At 42.5% G+C, this 19,091-nt stretch overlaps 1 protein-coding gene across 1 annotated transcript in view; it reads right to left on the reverse strand.

The window, feature by feature from the left end:
- Nucleotides 1-5,784: 5,784 nt before the first annotated feature.
- LOC120065014 (protein kinase C and casein kinase substrate in neurons protein 1-like) overlaps nucleotides 5,785-19,091 on the reverse strand; it is a 36,920-nt gene continuing 23,613 nt past the window's right edge. Inside the window, exons 4-10 of the mRNA XM_039015655.1 lie at nucleotides 12,265-12,500; nucleotides 11,920-12,075; nucleotides 10,783-10,958; nucleotides 10,541-10,661; nucleotides 10,216-10,346; nucleotides 9,089-9,297; nucleotides 5,785-8,439 (exon numbers count right to left, since the gene is read on the reverse strand). Coding sequence (XP_038871583.1) covers nucleotides 8,330-8,439; nucleotides 9,089-9,297; nucleotides 10,216-10,346; nucleotides 10,541-10,661; nucleotides 10,783-10,958; nucleotides 11,920-12,075; nucleotides 12,265-12,500 — 1,139 coding nt within the window. The 3' untranslated portion in view covers nucleotides 5,785-8,329. The remainder of the gene's footprint in view (nucleotides 8,440-9,088; nucleotides 9,298-10,215; nucleotides 10,347-10,540; nucleotides 10,662-10,782; nucleotides 10,959-11,919; nucleotides 12,076-12,264; nucleotides 12,501-19,091) is intronic.

Raw genomic sequence — 19,091 nt, forward strand, 5'->3', positions numbered from 1 at the left:
GCGCTTGTTTATCAGAGCCTGTTTCTACTCATTCCTCTGGGAATGTGGTTAGGAGTTTTGCTTCAGCTAGGGTTCAGCTCTGGCTCTGGCTGTCATCCAGAGAGGCAAACAGCTCACTCTTTTTTTTAATTATTCACATGGCACACTTCGGGAACTCTCCCGAAAGGCTTTTACAAAAGAGTATTTCGCTGAACCTGAATGGGAGTGCAGCAACAACCCCCTCATAATAAACTCATATAGTCAAAGTCGGTAACTGACTGGTAAAAGCCGTTGGTTTTCCACCCTGCCATAGAAAACATCTAGAAAGCACCAGACCACTGTATATTACCATATTATATGTCATATGTTCTGCACCTTTTGCTTGCGTCTAATTGTAATAGCATTTTTGATTTGAAATGTAACCAAAAAATATAGATAGGAATATCTACATCAAAAAACTGTATCCTCCACCATCTTCACCATTGCAATACAGGTTCAATTCTTGAAAACCAGCAGCATTACTAATCTCATAATTGATCATTACCAGTTCTGTCGAATTCTATGAAGTATACAATAAAAAATGTGGGTTCCTCGAGGGGTTTTTGGTAAGGGTGCTGGTTCTATGTGGAACCACACTGACCCAAAGAACCCTTTGAGCCCTTCAATGGTTCTTTGAGGTTCAAAAAATGTAAACATAGCAGCAGCAGCTCATTCAACATTTTGGGACTTGGCTTGCTCACAGTTCTTTCTGTGCAACCCTGAGTGAGTGTCCTTCCAGGTGATCTAATCTGTTGTGTTACGCTATTACATGTTATGTATGACTATGGTCAGTGACAGTGTCTTGTGAAAGACTCAAGTATGGCCTTGTGTCAATTGAGAATGGTTGACTAAGTCAGTAGTTCTCAATTCTCTCCTCAGGGACCCCCAGCCGTTCCAGAGCTCCCACACCTGATTTAACTTGTTAATAAACACAATAATAAAAACGATTGCATTTTAACAGTATATTATGGCTTTTAAACCAGAATAAAAACCCATGTATGGTTCTACAAAGAACCATTGAGATTGAGAAAGGTTCTTTATAGAACCAGTCTCCATGAAGGTTCTATATCGAAACCATAAAAAAAAGGGTTCTATATTGCCCCAAAAAGGGATGTAACCATAGCGGAACCCTTTTTTGGTGCTATATAGAACCTTTTTTTTTATGCTTCTTTATAAAACATTAGGAACGGGTTCTTTACAGCACCATACAGGCTCCATTTAGAACCTTATGAGCATGGTTCTTTACAGAAAAAAAGTTCCGTACATAAACGGGTTGGCCGACAACTTCAGGAAAATGACGAGTGCGCATCGATGAGGTAGATGGCCGTGTGGTGTTATGATTCGGAACAGTCAGCTAGCAACAATGACAGGAAGCTGCCACGTGGGGAATCATAGGTGGCTGACTTCAGCTCGTGTCTTGTTGTCCCCATTCATTATTACGATCTCAAGTGAACTCTTATCCAAGTTACAGTATCTGCTTGACCTTGGTGCCTTGCATAGTTCCAGCTAACTGGATATATTCGTCTGAGCATACAATCCAGGCTAAACTAAAGCCTCATTCACACCTTGTGCTATCTAACGTGAGGCTCTCATCATCTGATCAAGATGATTCAATCACTATCTGATTAAGGTCTGTTAAGTCTGCAAATGGTAATAAAATGTATCTCTTATACAGGGGCACAACTTTGGTTTTAGAAGTGTGGGGGGGGGGCATAACCTGATGGGGGGTCTGGAGGTCATCCCTCAGAATTTATGGGCATCATTTACTGCATTTCTACAAAATCTAATATGACCCTTTTGGGGTCACTTATATTGAAAATAAGAATAGAATATGTTTCTAAATACTTCTACATGAATGTGAATGCTACCATGATTATGGATAATCCTGAATAAATCGTGAATAATGATGAGTGAGAAAGTTATAGATAAGATCATAAACGAGCCAAGTTAATTTACTTCTGTTGACAAACAAAGGCTACAAAACATTTCCATACACACAACAGCTGTTAGATACTGCTACCTGACAGATAGCTAGAGGGTAGAGCTGAACTGACTGTGGTACACTAGCTAGCTAGCTAGTTCATTCATTTCAAACAGAACTGGAGGGGGTGAGACATTAGCTAACGTTGCACGTCAGTTGCACTACTAGCTCAGCACTGGGAATATGTTTTTTCTTCTGTTGAGTCAAACAGCAGTTACCTGGCCAGCTATATCAGTCAAATAAAGAGAAGCCAGTTTCTGCTGTGCTTGCTTTTGCAACTTGAAGAAAAAGCACAATACATACAGACAACAAATGCCTCAGTTCACACTCTCTTTGGTGTCTGCACGGTCCTAAATCCAGCCGGCTGAAACCACTGAAACCACCTTCCCGACCGCTCTGAGGCATCCGCATGTTCCTAAAGCACACCTATGCTGCTTTTTGTAACACAATGCAGTGATAAAACTGAGGAAGGAGGGCAAAAATGCAATTTCAGAATGTGGGAGGGGGTCATGCCCCGTCCGCCCGTCCGTCCCCAGTGAAAGTTGCACCCCTGCTCTTATCTGTCAACTTAATCTGCATTGTGATCAGATTTTCTGGTCCCTCCCTGTATGCAAATTATTTGACAGATATAAGACAGTTATTGATGCCATTAGTCAATGGTGTTACCTTTCCATGATTTTACAGGGCGGAATAATGATGATTTAAATCCAGGTCTGTTTACAGAGACAATGGGTCCCTGACTACCTCCGGAGATAGTCAGGAAGATTGGATCACAATCAGAACACAGTGTATTAGTAATCTACACCTAAAAATGTGGGCACAATCAGAACGTGGACAAGATCAGAACACAGGACACATTTTAGCACCAGGTATAAACAGGACTTATAAATGAGAAACATTAAAACACTGATTGCGACCGAAGATTCACATTGCACATAATATTTGTAAGATGATGTAAAGTGCCTTCAGAAAGTATTCATACAACTTGACTTACTCCAAAAATCTATTTAATATTGACAATACCCCATATTGACAAAGTGAAAACATGTTTTAAGAATTTTTTGCAAATTTATTGAGAATGAAATACAGAAATATCTCATTTACGTAAGTATTCACACCCCTGAGTCAATACAGTGCCTTCGGAAAAGTATTCAGACCCCTTGACATTTTCCACATTTTGTTACTTTACAGCCTCATTCTAAGATGGGCTGAATAGTTTTCCCCCTCAACAACCTACACACAATACCACATAATGATCAAGCAAAAACAGTTTTTGAGCATTTTTGGAAATGTATAAAAAAAAAAAAACTGAAATATCACATTTACATAAGTATTTAGACCCTTTACTCAGTACTTTGTTGAATCACCTTTGGCAGCGATTACAGCCTCGAGTGTTCTTGTGTATGACGCTACAAGCTTGGCACACCTGTATTTGGGGAGTTTCTCCCATTCTCCGCAGATCCTCTCAAGCTCTGTAAGGTTGGATGGGGAGCGTCGCTGCACAGCTATCTTCAGGTCTCTCCAGAGATGTTCGATCGGGTTCAAGTCTGGGCTCTGGCTGGGCCGCTCAAGGACATTCAGAGACTTGTCCCGAAGTCACTCCTGTGTTGTCTTGGCTGGGCCAGAGCCCAATCAAGTTGTAGAAACATCTCAAGGATGATCAATGGAAACAGGATGCACCTCGGCTTAATTTCGAGTCTCATAGTAAAGGGTCTGAATACATGTAAATAAGGTATCTGTTTTTATTTTTAATAAATGTGCAAAAACTTCTAAAAATCTGTTTTCCTTTTGTCCTTATATTGATGAGAAAAATAAATAATTGAATCAATTTTAGAATAAGGCTGTAACGTAACAAAATGTAGAAAAAGTCAAGGGGTCTGAATATTTTCCAAATGCACTGTGCATATTAGAATCACCTTTACTGATGTGAGTATTTCTGGGTAAGTCCCTAAGAGCTTTGCACACTTGGATTGTACAATATTTGCACATTATTCTTTAAAAAATTCTTCAAGCTCTATCAAGTTGGTTGTTGAGCATCGCTAGACAGCCATTTTCAATTCTTGCCGTAGATTCTCAATCCGATTTAAGTCAAAATTGAAACTAGGCCATTCAGGAACATTCAATGTCATCTTGGTAAGCAACCACAGTGTATATTTTGCCTTGTGTCTTAGGTTATTGTCCTACTGAAAGGTGAATTTGTCTCCCAGTGTGTTGGAAAGCAGACTGAACCAGCTTATCTTCTAGGATTTTGACTCTGCTTAGCTGAGTTAGGAAGGATGCCTGTGTCTTTGTAGCGACTGGGTGTATTGATACACCATCCAAAGTGTAATCAATAACTTCACTGTGCTCAAAAGGATATTCAGTGTCTGCTTCTTTTAATTGTTTTACCCATCTACCAATTGGTGGCCTTCTTTGGGAGGCATTGAAAAACCTCCCCGGTCTTTGTGGTTGAATCTTTGTTTGAAATTCACTGCTTAACTGTGGGACCGTACAGATTATTGTATGTGTGGGGGTACAGAGATGAAGTAGTCATTCAAAAATCATGTTAAACACTAGTCCATGCAACTTATAATGTGACTTAAGCACATTTTTACTCCTGAAGGCTTGTCAGAACAAAGGGGTTGAATACTTATTGACGCAAGACATTTCAGGTTTTCATTTTTAATTAATTTCCCAAAAATTCTAAAAACATAATTCCACTTATGGGGAACTGTGTGAAGGCCAGTGACACAACATCTCAATTTAATCCATTTTAAAATCAGGCTGTAACACAACAAAATGTGGACAAAGTCAAGGGATGTGATACTTTCTGAGAGCACTGTATGTGATGTCATTTTTCATCAGTCAGTCAGGGCCTGGACAAGGGTCATCTCCTCACAAATATTCCACTTCCAGCCTCTATACTCGATCTACCCTGCCTGTTCATACCTATTTTATCATGCTATCCTTAAATATTTATCTTTATGTTAAACGTGCACTGGTGTGTTGATTGGTACATTTTATTTGTTGGCTTAAATTGGTCTTTTATTACCATGAAATGTTAATACTTAATATTTTTTATATTTTCTACACGATTCATCATTGTTCTTTATTATGAATGCAGCGGCCAAAAAAAGTTCCTGTGAGAAAAGACACCGTAAGATCTACACTATTTAAATACTGGTTGAAATATGATATTCATCTATAAGGTCCTAACAAGTTCAACATATATCACCTCAAGGTGAACGTGGCGGCTTGATAAAAAGGTCAGAGAGAATGTCTCGCTCAGGGAATAAATAAAAAAAAGTAAGTGCCATAAAATACAATATTTACTTGTTTTATCTGCAGCCATAATTTCATTCATACATAAAAAGTCATAGCACTGTCTTTGTAGACGTCACTCCCCCATTAGATGTCTTGTTAGTGATTGCAGTTAGGGGCATTTGATTCAGAAAGAGTAGGAAGCTGAACTTCTTTGTGTTTACTGATGACCTCTAGTGGTGTGTTAGGTAAGGCTTTTTTTTATTTTTTATTTTTTACAGCTTGCAGGTTAATTCATTATTATAAGACTTGCCAACATTATAAAGTCTCATACATGCTTATGACCAACGTTTTTGGTCAACAAAGAGTCAAATCACCAGGAATTTAGCGACAACAACAAAAAGTGACCGTGCCTCAATGTAATCAAATGGTCAATTTGCAGTGTACAAAAAAAACGTTTTTTTTTATGGATGTGTGTATATCACCCCGCCATCCAGAGAATGCGTGTACCTATCATCACAATAGTCGTACCAATGTTCTGATAAAGCCTTTTATTTTGTTGTATGCAGATGAACAGGCACTACAGTTTGAAGAGTACAGAACTATTATTCCAAACAGACAGGCTTCTAGACCACTAGGGCTTTCCAACAACCACTGGTTCCCCTACATACTGTGTGTGAAACAAGGTCAAATAAAAGGGTAAAACATCTTTACATATTCACCATCCTTTCACGGCTTCACGTGAACTTCTGTGTGAACGCCATAGGCATGATGTAAATTACTGGACTTTACATCATATTCATATACAAATTAGATGACATGTGTACAACAGTATTGTAAACAATCTCATTCTGATTTAGATACAATGCGTTGTGTTTGCTGGGTCAATAGTGTACTATCTGCACTTTATTGGTGTGTTGAACTGGCTAAAGGAGTCTATAATAGTTTAAAACAGCATGTACACTAGTTGTGTCTTTTCATGGTGGTAATTGAACCGGGTCTTTCCAGATGCACTGAGCCAGTGTCTGTGTGCACATGCTCTCTTTCTCTCTCTGTTAGTGTGTGTGTGTGTTGTGGGTATGGGTGGTGTGGCTCAGGTGAAGCATTTACTGATTTAGCGAGGCTTGGGTTTCGTTTGGAGAGCTGATGGTTAACATGTTTTATCCCACTATCGGAAGTGTAGTCCCAAAATGTCCTCCGGTAGCTATATCCCAGATCTCCAAAATGAACTTCTAGCAGCAGAAAATACAGTTTCCTCATCAATATTTGAGACTTTCTGCCTTTCTTTAACAGTGTACTTTGTACTGTAGCTTTCTCTCCCCGTGTCATTGTCATTAAGAGTACATCCCTGGTGTTTAAAGGGTTAACACTGTTTCATATGTGTGGCGGCCACGTGTCACACATTTTCTAGGTATTATCTCTGCTGCAGATTCTCTTTGATTCACTAGTTCAGTAGACAAGGATTAAGGATTGTGTGTTGTATAGATTCAAGTTATCCCCGTTATTTAGATAAGTCTCAATTTTGCCAGTTAAGAGACACAAATCATTGGCATCAGTTTCTAAAATGATGTTAAGAATTAAGGATTCAACTGACAGGATAAAAACATAAACTAAAAAGAAGGAATCATTTGGTCAAAGTTCACTTTCAGTAGTATTTAACAGCTTATTGTGATCGAGTATGCAATGACCGTTAGATCAGGAACAGCAAGGTGGAGAGAGACAGAGCTGGGATACAGTTAGGGTGACTCATTTTCATTCATAAAAAAATGCATGTGTTTTATATCTATGGATAGGATCTAGTATCTCGCATGGGGCAGTGGGGCTCTCGTTCGTTTGTTACTATAACTGTGTCATCTATACAGTGAATTGCCAGGATTCTCTCATATTCCTAAATGTTTTTGTCTCCTGTAATTTGGTCGGCGACAGTTCATTTCTGATGACAAACCGTTTAACCCATTAGTGGAGTTGGGTCAATGTTATAATTGCACTGAACCCTTGTGGAGGCCCACATAGGCTGAGGAATGCACTACCTAAACCCAATACATGCTAAAGAAAAAAAAGACAAAAGAAATCAAAATAATAAAGCATATTTTTCAATGAACACAGCTTGCACTTTAAGACAAAAGAAAACAACATAACGTGATGAGTCCAGAAAGCAGTGGGGTCAGGAAATCACAAGCACATGATCAACATGGTATGATCGGAGGTACTTCAAGTACATTAACTCAATGCTGCTTTAGGGAAAGAACATGTCCTATACAGGTGTTTCTTCAACCCTCGGTCCATGGTCTGGCACCGGCCCCTGAGACGTTACTGAGTGGTCCCTCATCTGACACCAACATCGTCTGATCTTGAGAGAAGCTTTTCATCTAAACAGTCACCCAAAGAGGAGAACCGTAGCTTGCCAGTCTCTGGTACAACGAGGGTAGAGAAACACTGTTCTATGCCATTACACTGAACAAGGCTCAACAGCGTAGTACGGTCGTGCTCTGCTCTGCTCAACAGTGATTTGTCAGTGATCCTGCAGCTAAATGTCATTAATGTCATACAGTAGCACATGCTGCTGCTGCTGCTGTTTCACAGGGAGACTTTTAGAACCTTACATGGAATGACAGACCCATCAGCACATATTTACAATGCACAGTGCATAGCTCATTCTGTCTATGCAAGCACCATGGACTAAACCATATCATATGTTATGAGGGAACGTCCTTTCTGCCATGTAAATGTCATCATAACCACTGCACAACATTGGAAGAGAACACAGCTACACAAAAATGCAGAATTATTTTCCTGCACTTGTCGGTTGTGGTGTTTGTTGTTGGTACACATATACTGACGTGGTTTGACCATGGTCCCAAGCCCAGTGTTGTGGTTGATATGTGTTGGTCGTGTTGGTACTGTCTTTGTCTGATGTGGGTCCTAGGGGAGTGTTTAAATAAAGACTGCTCAGTCTGTGTGTTGGTTGCTCAGGTAGAGAGGAGGGATGGGGAAGCATTGCTTTGAAGTCTCTGGTAATGTGCAGTATGATCAGACGGTTCAGTCTGGGTGACTAACCAATGGGGCAGTGTCCTCCACGTACACAAGCAGCTAGACGGGCTCCGCGTAATTAGCAGGATACAAGCCCAGCTGGCCACTGTCCAACCGGCCTTTACACCAACCCTGCTCATCCTCGTCTTCTAGTTTAGTCAGCTCATCTCCTGTGAGACAGGAAAGAGAGAGAGAGAAAGAGAGAGAAGGAGGGAGCGAGAGGAAGGGAAGGTAGAAAAAGACATCATATTGGCATACTGTACAATTTTGGATTGATATTGGATTGAGTTAGCAACAAACATGAATTCAATTACAATTATATTTGAAATCAACCAAACCTTGAAACTCTGTTGTTGATTTTTGGTTGAAATCTGGGTTAAATCTGAGATGTGTATGTTGATGACTTTTTGCAAACTGTACCTCAAACTGGTGCCAGTTCATATGCCAGGGCCGTGGGTGTTGCTATTGTTTGTTTTCTTTTTGGGATGAAAAATATAACGAGACAAAAAAATAACTTGCTTTTTATCTCTGGAAACCTTGTATCCTACTGTGCGTTAGTTAGATTATTTGGTTCATATCATATATAAAATAAATAACAAAACAAATATATTTGAAAAGTTCAGGGCACAATTTAGTGTCTTTCTTACAGTAACCAATCAACAGGCTCTGCTTCTAAAATGTTCAGTTCTTAGTAGTAGTAATGGGAAATTGATTTGTGGCATCACATTTTGAAAAAGATAGACATGGCAACATGACAATAAACACAGAATTACAACCAAACAACCAAACAGAGTTGTTAGTTCTCGTTGGGATTCTCACCTGCTTTAAAGGTGAGTTCGTCCTGTTCCTGCCCGTCGTAGTCGTACAGCGCCCTCACCCGCACGCCCTTCGCTGACTCCTCCTCAAAGGGGTTGGCCCCACCCCCATTGGTGTCTGAGCCGGAGTTTGGCACGGCCTGCTCATCGTCTGACCACTCTGCCGACTGGTCCTGAGAGGAGTAGGCCTGGTTCTTATCAGAGCTGCTCACACTGTGGAGGAGGAGACGTTTCAACATCACGGACCATCATCACCATCATCATTGTCTAGTTGCAGAACAGTTGACCACAAGTTTCCACAAGTTTCCTCCAGTAACTAGGATCACTATCCATCATCATGGTCATCGTGTGACCAGCACAGAGGAGAAAGGGCTGTTGCTACGTTCCAGTCGAACCAAGGTGAGTGAATAGGAGGCACAAACTGGATGTTTCACTTCCATTGTCCTTTAAGAGCTGATCTCTCGTACATTCATGTTGACCCAACACGAGAAAACATGCAACAGAGAAAACACACACCTCCACTTCTCTGTTCTGCTATGATCATACTGACAATGCAAAAACAACCGGGGTGACATCATCTTCTGGCCACTAAACAGCCCTTGCGGGAGATATTACCAAACCCAACTGTGACATTTCACAGTTCGAGTTAATGATACTATAGCTTGCGATGACATTGTGTGCTTTGTATTTATGAACCGTTAACTTTATGTCCACATGAATCATTGCTGCTATCGCAAGGACATCCGATAAGACAAGACAAGATAAATGTTATAGCCCCCATCCAATACGTGGGGAAATGCTCTTGAGCAAACAACAGACATAACATCTCATTCACAGAATTCATACATTGCCTATTGCACAATTCCTTATTGCACCTATGGGCCATTCTGGCTCGGACAAAGCTTACTTGTCCGAGACTTACTTGCTTACTATTGCAAAATGCCAATTACATCACTGACATACTACACATTGTAAAAAGAGATGTTTTGAGATCAATTCTGCTGTTAGTATTGGTAAAAAAAGGAAAATGGTCTCTTGTGATGACACTCACAGTTATTCTACATGTTAGAGAGGCATGTCTGTTCTACTACAGAAGGTAACCGTAGTGGTGGAGGTGTCTGTGAGACCTACCTGCCCCTGTCTCCAGCCGGTGCAGCCACATAGTCCGGAGCCGCTGTCACGTTGGTCAGCATGATACCGTCTGCCCCTTTCTTTGACTTCTCCCGTTTGTTGATCATGTGAGTGATCTCTGGGTTGTACTCCTGGAAGGAAGGACGGAAGAAAGGAAGGACAGACGAACGGAAGACAGGGAGCAAGCCATAGTTACCAGTCAAAGCCTGGTTGTTCCTATTCAGTCAATGGGGGAAGTGAATTGAAATGAATTCATACCATGAGTTAAAAGCGATCAATTAAACACATGTCTTGTGAGGCTAACTGGGAAGCGGTGGTTGTGTACCTCAAACTGGGGCCAGTTCATATGCATGCCAGGGCCGTGGTTGTTGCTGAACCATTTCAGGTCCTCCTGTGCGCTGGCAGAGGTGATGGTGCGCTCCAGGTCTCTGTACACTGTGGCGTAGCTGAAGACAGACAGAGATAGACAGCAGTCACACCTCTGTTCTGACACATTCATCTTGACTCGGTGTACTATTATGGTGGTGCCCATCTGGTGGGCCAAGGTGTGTGTGAGTATGGCCCTACCTTTGGTTCTCGGTGAGGTTGAGGTGTCGTTTGATGTCCAACAGCACCTCCCTGAGGAAGCTCAGTCTCTTATCCTCAAACTGCTGACACGTGTCAAACACTGTCTCCATGTTCTCCATGTACTGGGGCGTACACTTCCTCAGCTCATCCAGAGTCTTCTCATACTTCTCCTTAGCCTGCATGGGGAGGATCACACAGTACGTTAACAACGTGTCAGGGATAAACAAGCACACTGGCTGTACAGTTCAGAGCGGAGGGGCCGTTGACCCCTACAAAGTGGGCTTAATATTTGTTGTATTTTAATGTGTCAGGGACCTTTCATACAGGGTATTTTACTGTCAATATTCTGCACATTACAGTGACTTTTCTTTTTCTATTCGGTTAGATCGTTCTAGCCTCTGCATAGCAAGGTCTTTAGAGGCTTGAGGTGACTGAGAAGTGGTGGTGATTGATGTCGACCAAGGTTGAATGATAATTTGTGGCCCTCTCAGTAGTTCTAAGACAGTGTTATTGAACATATGTAATGGTTTGAGCGGGTCAAGGGGTAGCAAGGCTGTGACATCATCCCAGTGGCCTCAGCAGAGTAAAGTCCACTATACTAGTCAATAGGTCCTCTCTGGGCTGTAGATCTTCAACTGGTCAAGAAATACTCCTGGAACTAGTAACGGCAATGAGATGAGAGGCCTCCCTAACATTGACTGTACTTTTGTTTATCCCATGTGTTGTTGTTTTGTGTCGCACTGCTATGCTTTATCTTGGCCAGGTCGCAGTTGTAAATGAGAACTTGTTCTCAACTGGACTACCTGGTTAAATAAAGGTGAAATAAAATTAATTAACAATTAATAAAAAAATAAGGAGGAGGAAGAGGAGGATTGAGCAGGGGAGGGTGTGACCCAGATGAGTCTTAAAATAGCTGGAGTTGATTTGATTCACTCTCTCCTCTCCACTCGCCTTGATTGCAGCTCTCAGTGTGAATACTGATTAGCAGAAAGGACTCTTCACTGTGATGATAGCTGATGTGTGGTAATCAGTGTTCCGGCACAAAATGGCTGTCGTGTCTCAGCCAGGTGGTATGCCTTGGTGGTGGATGTAAGCTCTTACGCCCTGATCTGGGCAGTAGTGGTCTGGGTAGCTCACCTTCTGAGAATCCTGCTTGCACCTGTCCACCTTGTCCAGGAGCTTCTTCTGCTGGTCGGCCGTGACTGAGGCGTCTGCCTTGCTGTTGGCCTCTCTGAATGACGCCACCTTCTCCTCCTTACAAGCCAGGTGGTACGTCTTCTTGGCAGTCTCAAGCTGAGGAGAGAAGAAATTGTATATTTTAGAAGGACATGAACCCGTTGGGGACATCATTTCAATGCAAACGACTTCAAGGTTACAGCAGAGCGTGGTGCATGTGCTGACCCGGACCTCAACGTCAATGACAGCTCAATTTGGGGAAAATGTTACATCACTCTAAGTGTAGTTCTGGTGGTTGCCCCTCACCTCCTTGAGCTTCTTGGCCCATGGTTTCTGGGCCTTCTTGAAGCCCTCCTCTGCCTCTTTGGTTTCCTTGAAGCCTCCCATCATCTGCTTGTGGTAGGAGTCCTTCTGCCAGTTCTTCACCTTCTCAAAGTCATTGTTGACCAGGTTGTTCTTCACATCCTGGTGCAGCTCACTCACCTTCTCAGCCTCTGTCATCACTGCCACCCAGGCCCTCTCCACACTGCCGTACTGGGGTCCTGAGGGAGAGTGAGAAGGGGGAGGTCCATTAGCAATTTTAGAAACAGATTACTCCAGTATTACTTCATGACTAATAGCAGTTTTATTCCATGGCAAAACTGTCTAGAGAAAAGAAGATCCCGCGCATTGCGTTTACGGTACTGACAACACTAGAAAGAGTTTATTATACATTCTAAAATGGGTGGTTCGAGCCTTGAATGCTGATTGGCTGATAGCCGTGGTACAGTATATCAGACCGTATAACCCGGGTATGACGCAACATGTATTATTTTTACTGCTCTAATTACGTTGGTAACCAGTTTATAATAGCAATAAGGCACCTCGGGGGTTTGTGACATATGTGCCTAAGAGCAGCCCTTATCTGTGTTATATTGGCCATACACCACTCCTCCTCAGAGTTTATTGCTTAAAAATATCATGCACCAACTAAGCACAGGCTAATGCCCACGTTGTTTCAATGTCTTTTTTTGGTCTGTTTTTGGTGTGGTCCGGACCGGCCTTGATTTCTAAACCAATCATAGACATCTATGTTTGGTCCAGATTTGGTCCGGTCCGGACTGGCCTTGATTTCAACATCCACAGACGTCCGGTCCGGACTGGCCTATATTTAGCCCAAACATAGACGTCTATGATTGGTTCAGCTTTGTTCGGTCCGGACCAAATCTGAACCAATCATAGAAATCTATGTTTCCCAAGTTTGGAAAGCACAGTACAGCACACTAGTAGAGGAAAGAGGAGTATGTGGCTGATAGTGTCATGTGACAGTGGGTGATGGTGCTGGTAGGTCAAAGTTGAATTCATGGAATATGGGTGTGGTATATTGTATATCTTAAATGTATGCCTACATTTAAGATATAGATCCCTCTTTTCAATATAAATTACCCTTCCATTTCTTGACCAGTTATCTGGGACGGGGATGTAGTTTCAATGTGCCAATTCGTCGGCAAGTTCTCTGCATTTGAAGCTACTAAGCCCATGAAAACTGGTCCGCGAGGTTCTTGATATGTTTAGCAAGCTCAGACTCCATGTCATCAGCTAAGACCTTGTGTGCCTCTCATACATTCTTCAAAAAAAAGGGTTCCGAAACGGTACTCCGGCAGTTACGAGTCAAGACCCCTTGAGGTTCTTGAGAGAACAGCCAAGGAAGTGAGAGAAGGGAATAAGTCCATTCAAGCAGCAGCAAGGGATGGGAAATAGACTGAATGACATTGACCAAAAAAAAGAAAACAAACATGTTCCTGTGAGAAAGAGAAGCTACACCAAGGTGCTATCTAGAACCTAAAACGGTTCTTCGGCTGTCCCCATAGGAGAACCTTTCGAATAACCCTTTTTGGGTCCACATAGAACACTTTTGGGTTCCACGTAGAACCCTCGGTCTCTCACTTCCTTGGCTGCTCGCTCAAGAACCTCAAGGGGGGCTAGACCTCTGCTTGTTTTACGTTTGTATGCACGGGACATGCTGATGTCTGCTCTGTAACAATAAAAATACACTATCTTGAGTTCATATGCATGACACATTGCAAAAACATTATGCATGTGAATAAAACTGACAAAATGTAAAAATCATTTGTATGGGGTATGGTGGCCATTGGCTCAACGGTTTCCGAGAAACAAGGGGTGGCTCAATTGACCCTTTGGTTCAACTTACCCCACTTTCCCCCTACAGTAAAGAAAAGATTAGTATAGTACAATACAGTACAGCACAGCAGAGTACAGTAAATAAAGAAAAGTAAAGTTCAGTACAGCTCAGCACAGAAGAGCATAGTACACTATAATGTACTGTATTGTAACGTACTTTAAAGTACTGTATTGTACTCAACTGTACACTACTGTACTCTACTCTACTGAATTAAACTGTACTGTGCCGTACTGTACTGTACTCTATCGAATTAAACTCTACTGTACCGTACCGTACTCTACTGAATAAAATGTACCGTACCATGCTGTACTCTACTGTGCTCTACTGTACTGAACTGTGCCATACTGTACTCTACTGTGCTCTACTGTACTGAACTGTGCCATGCTGTACTCTACTGTACTGAACTGTGCCATACTGTACTCTACTGTGCTCTACTGTACTGAACTGTGCCATACTGTACTCTACTGTGCTCTACTGTACTGAACTGTGCCATACTGTACTCTACTGTGCTCTACTGTACTGAACTGTGCCATACTGTACTCTACTGTACTGAACTGTGCCATACTGTACTCTACTGTGCTCTACTGTACTGAACTGTGCCATACTGTACTCTACTGTGCTCTACTGTACTGAACTGTGCCATACTGTACTGTTCAAACCTGTGAAACATAGTGTAGATGTCTGTGTCTCGTTCAGATTTGGTCGGGTCCGGGCTGACCAGATTTGTACTTGTTTGGGGGCGGAGCTCATTCATGAATAATAATAGTTATTACAGTCAGTGCATTCAATTACAGAAGACGAACAACAACATAAACAGTCGTCGCAAGACAAATATATGTCTGTAACCGTTACTGAGAATGTTATTGCAGTTGAAGTGGGCTGTTGGTTCATTCTGTAGGCTGCAAGGAGAGGGTAAAGAGGCGGCAGGACTGCTGACGGCAGCGTATGAAAAGTCACAATACCACGGCCTCAACACACGTTCTCAGCAGCCTTCACTATCCCATACAGTTCACCAAGAAAAGAAGACTAACAAATAACCTTTGGTATTCACCTCTGAACTCATCGGCCTGTATCTTAGCCCTAACCTGGATAGAAGAGAATAGACCACCAAGCACACTCCTCTGTACAGACTCTACCTCAGGCCTACAAACACTGGACGAAGGTCACATTTTATTTGTCACGTGACGAATGCAACAGGTGTAGACTTTACTGTGAAATGCTTGCTTACGTGCCTGTCCCAGTGAGTCAGAGTTAACAAATAATAATACAAAGGAAAATAGTAACACAAGAGGAATAAAATATCCAAGAATGGAGCTATATACAGGGAGTATCAGTACCAGATCAATGTGCAAGAGGTACGAGGTATTTGAGGTAGATACTGTATGTACATGAAGGCAGGGTAAAGTGACTAGGCATCAGGATAGATATTAATAAGAGTAAAATAAAGAACAGAGTAGCAGCAGCATATTATGAGTGCAAAAGTGTGTGCGCGTGTAGTTGTCTCTGTTTGTTTGTGTTGTGTCGGTATCCATGTGTGTGTGTTTGTGTTTGTGGTGTGTTGGTATGAGTGTTTGTGTTGCGTGTGTGTGTGTACATATGTAGTGAATGTGAATGTGTGTGGGTTTTGCGTGAGAGTGTTTTATTAGTCAGCAGTCTCATGGCTTGTAGATAAAAACTGTCTCTGAGTCTGTTGGTATCAGACCTCATGCTCCGATACAATTTCCCTGACGGTAAGGAATTGAACAGCTTGTAGCTGGGGTGTGTGGGGTCCTTGATGATGCTGCGGGCCTTCCTCAGGCACCGTTTCGAGTAGATGTCCTGGATGGGTGGGAACATGGTTCCAGTGATGTACTGGGCCATCTTCACCAGCCACTGGAGGGCCTTGCGGTCGTGGACAGAACAATTCCTGTACTAGGCTGTGAGGCAACCTACCAGGATGCTCTCGGTGGTGCAGCTGTAGTATTTGGAGGACCCGGGGTGGCATGGCCAATTTCTTCAACTGCCTTAGGAGGTAGAGATGCTGTTGCGCCCTCTTGACAAGAGTGGTGGTGTTGTTGGTCCATGTCAAGTTCTCAGTGATGTGCCGGGGAACTTATTAAAACTGCAGTCCCGTTGATGTGGATCTTGGAATGTTCCATCCTCTGCTTCTTGAAGTCAACAATTAACTCCTTTGCTTAATTTGACGTTGAGGGAAAAGTTGTTGTCCTAGCACCACATTGCCAGTTCACTTACTTATTTTCTATAGGCTGACTCGTCGTTGTTGGTTATCTGGCCTACAACCGTGGTGTCAGCAAACGTGATGATGCAGTTGGTGTCGTACAAAGCCATGCAGTTGTGGGTGAACAGAGAGTACAGTAGAGAGCTGTGGACACCACTGGGGGTCCATGTGTTAAGAGTTAGTGTGGAGGAGGTGCTGTTGCCAATCCTCACAGCCTGTGGTCTGCCGTTCAGGAAGTCCAGGTTCCAGTTGCAGAGGGTGGTGTCCAGACCCAGGGCTCTGAGCTTGGTGTCGAGCTTGAAGGAAATGCTGAAAGGTAGTCAATGAACAGCATTCTCACATAGGTGTTAATCTTGTCCAGATGTGTTATGGCTGTGTGAATAGTGTTGGAAATGGCATGTTCCATGGATCTGTTGGAGCGGTAGGCAAATTGGAGTGGGTCCAGTGTGTGGACTATGACCAGCCTCTCAAAGCACTTCATGTTGACCGGGGTGAGTGTGACAGGGGGATAGTCATTTGGGCATGTCATCTTTTCTTGGGCTCTGGGATGGTGTTCTCCTTGAAGCAGGTGGAGATTTCAGCCTGGGACAGGTTGAAGATGTCAGAGAAGACGCCCGACAGCTGTTCAGCACACACTGGACGCGGCCAGGGATGCCACCTGGGCTGGCGGTTTGGTGAGTATTCACTCTTTTGAGAGTTTTCCTCACATCAGCCTCAGAGAGCGAAAGCACTTGATAGTCCGGAGCAGAGACAGTCTTCCAACATGCCTCTGTATTGTCTGCCTCAAAACGAGCATAGATGTGTTAAGCTTGTTTGGGAGGGAGGCTTCGGTGGGCACCACAAAGCTGGATTTGCCTTTGTAGTCTGTGATAGTCTGTAGTCCTTGCCACATGCATCGCGAGTCTGAGTTGTCGAACATCAATTCAAGTTTGAGTCTGTATTGTCTTTTTGCGTCCCTAATGGATTTACCTGCTTGCCTTGTACACGTTGCGCACCACAGAGTCATCGGGGTTCATTCAGCTGACATTGAATGCTGCAGTACGGGCTCTCAGCATGGAACGGATATCGCCGTTCGTCCAGGGTTTTTGGTTGGGGTATGTCTGGACTGTTATTGTGGGTACAACATCATCAACACATTTCCTAATGAAGCCTGTGACTGAAAATGTATATTCCTGAATGATGATTGATGAGTCCTGGGTGGAGTAATCTTTGAGCATATTACAATCAGTATTCTCAGAACAGTCCTGCAACATTGAGTGTGCATCCTTTGTCCAGCGCCATACTATTCTCGGTGTTGGTGGCTCCCTCTTGAGTTGCTGCTTGTAGGCGGAGAGTAGGGACAGAGAGACGTGATCTGATTGGCCGAAGTGGGGGCGGGGGATGGCTTTGTACGTGTCACAGATGTTTGCATATACAGTACATGGTCGTTTTTTTTTCTTGTGGGGCAGAATAAGTGTTGATATTTTGGATAATTTTTTTAAGAACGGTGCTTGGTTAAAGTCACCCACGACAATAAAGACTGCTTCCAGGTGATAGGATTCTTGCTGACTAATGATCTTGTACAATTTGCTGAGTGTTGCGTTTGCTTGTGGCAGTATGTACACAGCTGTGATAATAGCACACGTGAATTCCTTTGGCATATGGTGGGGTCGGCATTTTAGCATCAGAAACTCCAGGTCGGGTGAACAGGAGCTCGAGATGTTTTCAACTTCAGTACACCAGGAATTGTTGATGATGAAACATACCCCTCCCCCTACTTTATTATATATTTGTAAATTTTTTACATTTATATTATTGTTTTACCTTTATTTAACTAGGCAAGTCAGTTATTCAGCTTTGTTCAATTGTATTCTTCATACTATAAAATAATATAAAATAATGCCATGGAATTCTAAGCAAATCTTATCTGCTAAATGAACTAGTGTAGCCCATAGCCATATGGCATAGCCAGATGAGGACCTAACATCAGGACAACTCAGAGTATGCTATTCTGTCCTTCTGAAATAGACTACATTTTCCTCATATCATGCTTTTTTAGACCTGTCTAAAATAAATAATGGATTTATTGTGAAGGTGTAGGCTATATTACATGGATTTATTATACTTTTTAAAATGTAGATGTTCCAAAGGTCTGCATCAGTGGCTTGTAGGCTGTGTGGATGCCAGGAGATGCTAAAAGTGTTTATGCTAATTAACGGTCAATTACCTTGAGACCAGCAGTTATTTGCTTGACAGTCACCAGCTGATGAAATTTCGTGACCGCCACAGCCCTAGTCCAGAACAAACTGTAATTCACTCAGCAATCATTTCCTTCCTCCATTCCCATAGGGTGGCGCACAATTGGCCCAGCGTCGTCCGGGTTAGGGGAGGGTTTGGCTGGGGTAGGCCATCATTGTAAATAAGAATTTGTTCTTAACTGACTTGCCTAGTTTAAATAAAGGTTAAATAAATCATTTTTAGATTACAGTGCAAAGTGTAGAACACCTCCATAGTCTCCAACATACCCAGTAGGCCCAGTAGGTGGCGGTACTGCACCTAATATTTGTATGCACCACCATAAAACCCCAACGAAGAAGAAAAGTAGGTTGGACTACTTTAAACATCATTGCTGCCAGTTTGAAAGCTTTTGAAAAAGCTAACATAAGTGCATGTGACAGAAGGGAGCAATAATACATATTATATGTTGTAATCTTTGGTTGGCTCCTCTTTCCGAGATTAAATGAATTAGAAAAT

Source organism: Salvelinus namaycush, chromosome 20, assembly GCF_016432855.1.
Source record: "Salvelinus namaycush isolate Seneca chromosome 20, SaNama_1.0, whole genome shotgun sequence".
In the NCBI taxonomy this organism is placed as follows: Eukaryota; Metazoa; Chordata; class Actinopteri; order Salmoniformes; family Salmonidae; genus Salvelinus; species Salvelinus namaycush.